General features: G+C 28.7%; 2 protein-coding genes across 3 annotated transcripts in view; one reads left to right on the forward strand and one right to left on the reverse strand.

Annotated features, from left to right (window-relative positions):
• The window catches only part of LOC142523072 (UPF0548 protein At2g17695), a 4,762-nt gene extending 2,924 nt beyond the window's left edge, over positions 1 to 1,838 (reverse strand). The window contains exons 1-4 of one of the 2 annotated variants that reach the window (XM_075626711.1): positions 1,598 to 1,838; positions 1,294 to 1,373; positions 1,027 to 1,203; positions 723 to 921 (exon numbers count right to left, since the gene is read on the reverse strand). In XM_075626711.1, coding sequence (XP_075482826.1) covers positions 723 to 921; positions 1,027 to 1,203; positions 1,294 to 1,352 — 435 coding nt within the window. In that variant the 5' untranslated portion in view covers positions 1,353 to 1,373; positions 1,598 to 1,838. Of the gene's footprint in view, positions 1 to 722; positions 922 to 1,026; positions 1,204 to 1,293; positions 1,374 to 1,574 lie in introns of both variants that reach the window. The other variant, XM_075626712.1, reaches the window with a different exon arrangement.
• Positions 1,839 to 8,463: 6,625 nt separating this feature from the next.
• LOC142522560 (protein DMP3-like) lies at positions 8,464 to 10,503 on the forward strand. Its single transcript, XM_075626014.1, has 2 exons — positions 8,464 to 9,362; positions 10,356 to 10,503. The coding sequence occupies exon 1, from the start codon at positions 8,608 to 8,610 to the stop codon at positions 9,247 to 9,249; it is 642 nt and encodes a 213-aa protein (XP_075482129.1). The 5' UTR covers positions 8,464 to 8,607; the 3' UTR covers positions 9,250 to 9,362; positions 10,356 to 10,503.
• The last annotated feature ends 286 nt before the right edge of the window (positions 10,504 to 10,789 follow it).

Genomic DNA, 10,789 nt, shown 5'->3' on the forward strand with positions numbered 1-10,789 from the left:
AACCATATTATTTCTATATGCAGGTGAGCAAGGGAATTTGTTTTAATAAATTAATCAAATGATGATGCACCAATTACAGAATAAGTATTAGCTCGTACTGAATATGAAAGAATTGTGTATCGTAGATATTTGAAAAATGAAGTATTGAACAAAATATTTCATTAATCTTTTGCTGACAGAAGTGTGGAAGAAAAACCATAAACTCAGAAATACAATGTATCTCTATCCAACAACTACCAAAAGTTGGTCGACTATCCCATAGTATTCAGAGATCACCTCCAGTTATCTTTTTTTTCTCAATCTGCCCTAATAGGTGTTATTTTTAAATTATCTCTGAATGTATAATTTGATATGCTAAATTTTGCCTCTTTCTCATCTCGACCATCATTACCAGTCCAATCACCCAAGTTATCTCTGTCTCTGTACACACACACACATTCTATTTCGTTCACGATTTTAATTTAAAATATACCGTGATTACATCAAGTAATTTTTTTTGAAACATCCGGTGCCATTGATCTTAATATGTTCAAATATCCAGCAAAAATATCTCATGTCTGCTCTAGTTAGACACGGTAAACCTCGTAATTTATCCATGTTTTTAATTACAAAATATAAACTTAAAACAAAGACTGGACGCAACCCCATCATAAAAAATTAAAAGATCTCATAACGTGGTTAAAACCATAAGGTCTAAAGCAGAAAAAAGTAATAAAATCTACCAGCAGGTGTCCTTGAAGAGTTCCGCTGCCAAAACTGAACGAAACTGCGGTGTCTTTTAGGTCCCTAGACTCATTAACATACACTATTTCCAAAGGCATCAAAATCCATGGAAGAAATTGCTTAGTACACACACAAAACTTTACCCCACTCTGAATGGGAGTCTTGGGATCAACAAATGCCCAGTTCAAGCTAAAATGCCTGCAAATTAAATTGTGATATGCAACCAAAATAAGAGTACTGAATTACATATGATGAACAATGCCAATAGATCAATCATGAGTAGGCAAGGAATTCCTCATGAACCTCCAATTCTGAAGCGCGCATTTTCCTTTCTCAAAAGTCTCAAGACCTGAACCAACTAAAACACGGGCATGGTTAACAAAAAAACCAGTCTCTGATAGCTCCTTGTCTTGTTTAAGAGCAAATGCAGGCTTAGCTGTGGCACCTTTATGACTGATATCATAATTAAGGGCACTAGACCTGATATAAAGGCACAATACATAAAATTTAATACAGAGAGTGTACTGCGGATAAAATGGTGCCAATTTCCAAAAAATGGAATCTTTTTACTTGTTTACGCATGTCTCCTGTTCTTGACTAGTTGGATGAGACCAGGACCAGAAAATCATCTTTCCCGAAACGAAAAGTTCCTAACAGAAACATTTTTTCAAACAAAATATTAAGCATCAACTACATGAAACTTAGCCTAAAATTCAATTCAAACATATTTAAAAAAAAAAAAAAAACTCAACTCCCATCATTTGGAACGATCAAACAGAGAGAGAAAAGGGAAATAATCAACAACGGAAGGACAAGAGATGCGGAAACAAAAGGATCAAACTAATTTGTACCAGATAGTTTCATTCCTCCTCACCTACAATTTCTCACTTCACGCCTACTCGCCAAAACTTCCTCGAGAACTCTCTATACACCGGTTGGTATGGTATGAAGTGTTGGTAGTTCCCGAAGCTTGAGAGTTAATTTATATCAAGTTCGGAGGTAAATTTATTTCGGATTCGTAGGATAGCGCAGGGATATAGGGTGGGCTATTGTATCCCTATTCGACAATGGAGCTTCCGGCTGTAGATTATTTGGCAGCATAGAGCCAACGACCACCTTATCTTTTTATTATAATCATATTTTTTTAAAAAATAGAGATAATTTGTCTATGATAATTTTATTTAAATGTGTTTAAATTATTTTTGAAATAAGAATAATTTTTAATAGATAAATAATTAATTATTTAGTTATAAATGAAATGATCATCACATTTTTTTGTCTTTGATTTGAAGACCTCTTGAAATCTTTTTGTGTCCATCGGTTTTTATCTTCTTATCTTTTTTTTTGTACTCGGCAATTGGTTCTTCATCTCGAATCTCTATTTCATCTTCGTCTTCATGGATCTTCATGTTTTTGTTGATATTTATTTCATTTGATTTTTCTACTTTTGGTGGTACACAGCTTTGTTTAGTTGGCTTGATAATCTTTCGAGATCTCCGTTTCTTGATATTGACATTTATTGTTGGATAATTGACATGTATCTCAATAGCTTCTGCCACAATTTTTAACACTTCATCACGTTTTTCCAATGAATTATCTAACTTGAACAAGAATGTGTGGAGCTTGGAGCTTGGTTGATTTAGCGAATCTTTATATGGGTTATTTGGTAAATTCTGCATTGAAAATTTTTATTGTTAGATGCAATATTTATGTAGATATAAAATCATTTGTTTGTTTTATCTTATATCTGGTCATGAATTTGAATAAAATCTTCAATAGAACATCCAACAAAAGACGCTGCAACTTTTTCAAATAATGTTATTATTGTCATCTCATTCTCATCTTCAATTGTGATTGCCATTCTATACTTGTAACATAAAGAAGTAAAGTAATGATCACCTTTTTTTTAGTGTGATCTAAAACTTGGGTTGGGTATTGGTAATTAGTTTTACATAAAAACGATTTGATTTCATTTTTATTCCTCTTTTACTATTCATTTGATGTATATAAGAGTAATTATTACACATAAAATTAATTTAAACTCATTTTGATTCTTTTGAAGTGTTTTCTTGTGGTACCAAACAATTATTTGTGTTTGTCATGCATAGGGTTTTACAATTTGGAAAATTGACAGTCGCGTCAATGCAATCCTCATTATATTCACCATTTGCTTAATATAGGGCTTTGCATGGTAAATCATAATTATAAGAAATAAATAATGCACCGTAGGTAACAAATATAAATTTTGACATAAAGATTAAGCAACATTCGAACTAAAAGATAAATCTTTCACTATCATTCAGTTTTGCTAGGTTAAACATGCAAGAGTGAAGGTAGTATTGGGATGAGTGAACTTCTATGAAGTTTTAGTGAGTTAAGCTGCTGACATTGTGTCGTTTATTTTAAATTTCATTAAAGATATATATATATATATATATATATATATATATATATATATATATATATATATATATTTAAAAAAGCTGTAAATTCATTTCAAAAATGAAATTTCATTTTTCTTCAATTATTATAAAATTTATTAATACCCGAAAACGAACAAAAAAAGACATGTATTTATTAATATTATTTAACGAAAATAAGGAAATATATGTAAATTCACACAATTTTATTTGAGTTTTCAAATTTATTAATCGTGTATTATTTACGTTATTTATAGATGTTAATTTATTCAAGTTTAAAATAAAATTTTCATAAAAACTCCTACGAGGCTATTTCAAGAGAACATGTCTCATGTCCTACACTAATCATGAAAAATCATTGTTTTTCACTCTGAAAATTGACTGGTTGGCCATCTGAAGGATATATTAATGAGATCGGCTCACATAAGTCCAATTCAAAAATTGGTGAACTATAAAAATTCATTAAAAAAAAAGAGAAGTCAAACAAAAAGAATTATTTTAAAATAAGGATATAATTCATTCTGTGAAAATATATTGTAAATTTTATTATTCTTCTATTCATTTTAAATTATATTACAGATATATTTTTTAAAACAAATAAAGTATAAATTCCATTTCAAAAAATGATGGCTAAATTTCATTTTGCTCAATTTTATTTAGAATTAATTGATAGTTGGGAAAAAAAACAAACAATAGAATATGTATTTATTATTATTATTTTAAATTTTATTAAAGATATTTTTTTAAATGATGTGTAAATTTCATTCCAAAAAATGAATGTTTAATTTAAATTTCATTCTAAAAACTGGTGGTTAAATTTTATTTTTCTTCAATTTATTTTAAAATATATTAAATAATAGATGGAAAAAAACAAACAAGCGAAGATAAGTATATTAATTATTATTATTTGTGTTATTCATAGATGTTAATTTATTTAAGTTAAAATAAAATTGACACAGAAACTCCTATGAGGTTGTTTCACGAGTGAATTTTGTGAAATATGTCTCATATCTGACTTGAATCGTGAAAAAAATTATTTTTCACCCCTGAAATAACTGGGTCAGCCCCTCTCAGGACTATATAACAATGAAACTGTTTCACATAAAACCTAATAAAAATTGGAGAATTATAAAATTTTGAACAATAATGTAAACTTCATTTTTATTCGATTTATTTTAAAATTTCTTAATTAATAAAAAATAGAAATCAAACAAAAATGAAATTTCATTATTCTTTTATTTACTTTAAATTTCATTTATATTTTAAAAAAATTGATTGTAAATTTTATTTCAAAAAATGAAAGATAAATTTAAATTTTATTTCAAAAATTGGTGGCTAAATTTCATTTTTCTTCAATTTATTTTAGAAGTCATTAATAGCTGACAGAAAATAAAAAAAAATATTTATTAATATTATCGTTTTGAATTTCAATAAAGATATGTTTTTTTTTAAAATGGAGTACAAATTTCATTACAAAAAATGGATATTCAAAAAATGAAAGATAAATTTAAATTTTATTCCAAAAAAGGGTGGTTAAATTTCATTTTTCTTTAATTTATTTTAGAAGTCATAAATAGCTGATAGAAAATAAACAAAAAAATATTTATTAATATTATCGTTTCGAATTTCATTAAAGATATGTTTTTTTTTTAAATGGATTACAAATTTCATCACAAAAAATGAAGACTAAAATTCATTTCTCTTCAATTTATTTTAAATTCCATTAATTAATAGAAGAAAAACAAAAAAAATTAAAAATGGAGTGCAAATTTTTACTGAAGAATGAAGGCTGATACTAAATTTTATTTTTCTTCAATTTTGTTTAGATTCCATTAATTAATAGATGAAAACAAAACAAACAAAGCGATATATTTTAATGAATATTATTTAATGAAGATAAAGACATATATGTATATTCACAATTCAAACTCATATATTTATAGTAGTAATAAATATTATTTAATGAAGATAAGGACATATATGTAAATTCACAATTCAAACTCATATATTTATAATAATAATAATAATAATAATAGATAGATAGATAATAGATTGAATTTCATTATATATATAAATTTTTTTAAAAAAAATAGATTGCAAATTCCATCACAAAAGAAGAATGCTAAATTTTATTTTACTTCAATTTAGTTTAGATTTCATTAATTAATAGATGAAAACGTGCGGAAAAAATAAGGTCCTCGGGTTAGCGTGCGCACATCCAGCTCCGACTACTTAGTTTTCGGCACCTTCGATATACTGATCAATATGCCCACCTGAATCAATCACACCTAATGAGTCTAAAGACTCAACACCTGTAACTTAATAATAAATACATATATATAACATGCAACAATGAAAATTACTGTACTCAACATACATTTTATGATCTTAGCATAAGGGTAAACATGTCGTAAAATAGCATAACATGTCAAAACATCACATCATAACATCATATACTTGTTCATTTTCTTTAATCAAATTCAACTCGTTAGTTGTGATTTTCGTATTAGTTATATCGTATCAGTTCTATCGTGAAATTTAAAAAATAGATGACAAATTTCATTATAACAAAAAATAACGCTAAATTCCATTCATCTTCAGTTTATTTTAAATTTCATTAATTAATAGATTGGAAAAGACTAAAATTCATTTCTCTTCAATTTATTTTAAATTTCATTAATTAATAGATGAAAAACATGGAAAACAAAAAAAAAAATGAAAATGGATTGTGTAAATTCACAAGAAGAAAAAATTTAAACATGTATTAATGATTATTATTAAATGAAGGTAAGGACATTTATGTGAATATATTGGAAAAGACTAAAATTCATTTCTCTTCAATTTATTTTAAATTTCATTAATTAATTGATTAAAAACATGGAAAACAAAAAAAATAAAAAATGGAGTGTGTAAATTCACCAAAAAATAAATAAACATGTATTAATTATTATTATTAAATGAAGGCCATGACATTTATGTAAATTCACAATTCACATACATATATAGATCTAGATATAGATATAGATTTTCTTTAATCGAATTCAACTCGTTAGTCGTGGCTTTCGTATTAGCTATATCGTATCAGTTCTATCGTAAAATTTTAAAAATAGAGTGCGAATTTCATTACAACAAAAAATAAGGCTAAATTTCATTCATCTTCAGTTTATTTTAAATTTCATTAATTAATAGATTGAAAAATACTAAAATTCATTTCTATTCAATTTATTTTAAATTTCATTAATTAATAGATGAAAAACATGGAAAACCAAAAAATAAAAATAAAAAATGGAGTGTGTAAATTCACAAAAAAAATAAATAAATAAACATGTATTAATTATTATTATTAAATGAAGGTAAGGACATTTATGTAAATTCACATTCATATATAGATATAGATATAGATATATATATATATATATATATATATATATATAGATTTTCTTTAATCGAATTTAACTTGTTAGTTGTGACTTTCGTATTAGCTATATCGTATCAGTTATATCGTAAAATTTAAAAAATAGAGTGCAAATTTCATTACAACAAAAAATAATGCTAAATTTCATTCATCTTCAGTTTATTTTAAATTTCATTAATTAATAGAATGGAAAATATTAAAATTCATTTCTCGTCAATTTATTTTAAATTTCATTAATTAATTAATAGATGAAAAACATGGAAAACAAAATAAAAATAAAAATGGAGTGTGTAAATTCACATTAATTAATAGATTGAAAAAGACTAAAATTCATTTCTCTTCAATTTATTTTAAATTTCATTAATTAATATATGAAAAACATGGAAACCAAAAAAAAAAAAAAATGGAGTGTGTAAATGCACAAAAAAATAAAAAAATTAAAAATAGAATGTGTAAATTCACATTAATTAATAGATTAGAAAAGACTAAAATTCATTTCTCTTCAATTTATTTTAAATTTCATTAATTAATAGATGAAAAACATGAAAACCAAAAAAAAAATTAAAAAAGGAGTGTGTAAATTCACAAAAAATAAAAAAAATCACATTAATTAATAGATTGGAAAAGACTAAAATTCATTTATCTTCAATTTAAATTTCATTAATTAATAGATGAAAAACATGGAAACCAAAAAAAATTAAAAATGGAGTGTTTAAATTCACAAAAAAATAAAAAAAATAAACATGTATTAATGATTATTATTAAATGAATGTAAGGACATTGATGTAAATTCACAATTAACATTCATATATTTATATAGATATAGAATAGATTTAACTAATTGTGTTTGAGTGCACACTTTATTTATAACTAGCTCGAAAATATATTGACAGAAATGATTATGTGAATTTAATTTCATATTTATGCCACTGCACCTAGAATCACGTTATTTCGTGTATAAATTTAGGTAAGCTTGATTGATGTGGTAAGATAAATGAAGACAAAATATATCGAGATAATAAAATAATTTGTATATAAAATATAGATTTGTTATGTCGTTCACCAACCGTGTTAAATTTTTGTGTTCATCGATGAAATATTACTCACTTATTCGATATACAATTTTGATACGATCAATCACATCTAACAGATTAAGTGAAGTGACAAAATATATATTGATTTGTTGAGTTGTTTATGATCTCTTTTTCTTCCTATCAATCCCTTCCTTAGGACTTCATCTTTTTCTTCCTATCAATCCCTTTCTTAGGACTTCATCTTACAGAACTGGTCGTTCGCAGAACTGACCTTTTATTTCTCTCAATTGTCATTTTACTTGGTCTACGCAGCATGTCACATTATTTTGGCCAAAATAAATTTAGCACATTCAATCATTATTATCAATATATTTGTGAAGTTTTAATTTTAGCGCAGATGCAATGATTATTTTTCATTTTCAAATAGTAACTGAAGTAGGCCATAAGTTTGTACCATAACGTTTAGAAACAATACAAACATTGGGCATCAATATACAAATAGTTCACAAATTTCTTATCTCCTCTATCAAACACCGCGGGACTTATATAAATTAAAATGTGAATAATATTGATCATATTTGGTACTAAATCAATATGGAATATAAAAAATGAATTTTTTTTCTTTCGTAATAGTAAAAATTATCAATTCGACACCAATTTAAAGAATTTAAACGTGTACGTATAGAGAAGCCACCTCCAAATTTTTAAAACGTGTACATGAATTTAAAAAGAGAGTCTCAAATCTCAAAACTCAAAAGCAGGAATATGTTGGCAAGATTATCATGTTGCATTTGGACATTTTCTCGGAAGCTTAGCTTTGTCAAAGTGTGTTTCTTGGAAGAAATTTCAATACAATACAACCACTCAACGCAACGCAGCCCATACCCGGTATTCTCTTGAAAAGACCTCCACCGTTATATATTTCGTCCCGACTTACAAGATCAAAAACCCGATAAAAAATTTCCCCCCACAAAAATCAACCAAAGCCATTCCATAAAAGATCAAAGATCAAATCATGTCCCTTAGACAAAGATCAGCATCCTCCAACCAACCATCCTCCGCCGAGGCCATCCCGACTCCGCCCCTCGTCCCTGCACCGGCACGGCCCCGAAGCGCCATCTCTCAAGCCTTAGAAAGCTCCGCACACCTAGCCAACCTCCTTCCCACGGGAACCTTGTTGGCCTTCCAACTCCTAACACCAGCCTTCACCAACGGCGGCTCGTGTGACCCCACCACGCGTTCGTTGACTTTTATTCTCCTCTCTGTGCTCTCTATTTCTTGCCTACTCGCCTCTTTCACGGATAGTTTCAGGGCATCAGACGGGATTGTCCATTACGGGTTCGCGACGTTTAAAGGGTTGTGGCTGTTTGACAATCCAAATTACAACGCTGACGCATCTTACAAGTTGCCTGATCTGAGCAAGTATAGGCTGAATTTCATTGATGTGATTCACGCAGTTCTTAGTTGTCTTGTGTTTGGTGTTGTGGCTTTGAGGGATAAGAATGTGGTGAGTTGCTTGTATCCTACACCTGGGCGTGAAGCTCAGGAAGTTCTGGACATTGTTCCTATTGGAGTTGGGCTTATTTGTAGCTTGTTATTCGTGATTTTCCCGACCAGGAGACATGGTATTGGTTTCCCTGTTACTCGGGATACATGAACTATTTTCTTTTCGATTTGAGGCAACAACATCGACACATTGTAATTTTTTTTATTTTATTTTGAAAGGGCTTATAGTACATACAATGTCTTGTAATGGATTTCTACAGTGCAGTTGTTATTAGGGATGTAAACGATCCAAACCAAACCAAACAGTATCAGGCTTGAGCTTGGTTCGTTTAAGATTGTTTGAGGCTCGAGCTCGAGCTCGAGTTCTATTCGAGCTTTTATTATCAGGCTCGAGCTTGGTTTGTTTTGAAATTACCTAAGCTCGGGAAAAGCTCGAGCTCGGCTCGTTAAAAGCTCGTTTAACATATTAATCAAGCCAGGCTCGAGCTTGATTCATTAATAGCTCGTTTAGCATGTTTAACAAGTCTGGCTTGAGCTCGGCTCGTTTTCGAGCTCGTAAAGCATAAAATTGAGCTCGAGTTTGAGCTTGATTCGAACTTGTTAAAAATTAAATATATCTATAAACTAATTTTAAATCATACATAAAAATGTAAATTCATTCATAAATAACCAAAACGACACAAATAAGAGCTAAAAACATAAATCAATATATTATTGAACGTTCCAAAATAATACATCTAGAATATTCATCATACACTGATATCACCATATAAATAACAATGAAATAATTTCACCCCTTTAATACTTCAACTAAGTCTGGTGAGAAAGTAGGGAGGACGTCAAAGAATCCATTAAAATCAGGAATTACAAAATCATCTCCAATAACAACTAGTCAAGTATCCTGCAAAGTTCATAATAACATTCGTACTAATATTTTTATTTGTCTTGTATTCAATTACATCCATTGACATTAGTACTAATATTCTTATTTGTCAATTCAACAAATGAGTCAAACTCAAGCTTACGAGCCACCTAAACGAGCCGAGCTCGAGCTCGAGCTCGCGAGCCTATTATCAAACATGTTTACGAGCTCGCGAGCCGAATATCTTTAGGCTTGAGCTTGGTTTGATTAATTTTTCGAGCTCAAAATCGAGCTTGAGCTTGGCTTGATATGATTAACAAACGAACTCAAACGAGCTTTTTATCGAACCGAGCTTCGAATAGCTCGCAAACGGTTTGGTTCATTTACATCCCTAGTTATTATAAGAACTCGTTGTATAATCATGTTTGCGCGGCCTAGGCGTGCCAAAGGTGATACTTGAAATCTAGAGATTATTAGAGAAAAAGGGTTCAAGAGAAAAATTCGAACAGCATAATATTTAGACTAAATTGAGTTCTATAATAACTCGAAAGTTTCTGAGTTAGGCAACAATAATGTGATGGGAGCAAGAACCCCAGCAGTTGCTAATTACGCCTGGTAAAATGCATCTGACTTGGAAGATAAATTTTTTCAAAGAAAATAGGAAAAAAATGTTGTTTACAAGTCAATATAATTGGTTTCCAACTTTTTATTGTCTGGCCCCCATTCTGCCTCAATTTCTTCAAGGGGTGAAAAAGCTTTTCCAAACAAGTTAAAAGATCATCACGAGACCTTATATATCCTTGAATTTGATTAGATTGCATGCTAAAAT

The sequence above is a fragment of the Primulina tabacum genome, chromosome 13 (genome assembly GCF_025594145.1).
Source record: "Primulina tabacum isolate GXHZ01 chromosome 13, ASM2559414v2, whole genome shotgun sequence".
In the NCBI taxonomy this organism is placed as follows: domain Eukaryota; kingdom Viridiplantae; phylum Streptophyta; class Magnoliopsida; order Lamiales; family Gesneriaceae; genus Primulina; species Primulina tabacum.

What these genes read in the sequence shown, in the direction of transcription:
- LOC142522560 (XM_075626014.1), top strand. Translation starts at nt 8,608, where the DNA reads ATGTCCCTTAGACAAAGATCAGCATCCTCCAACCAACCATCCTCCGCC.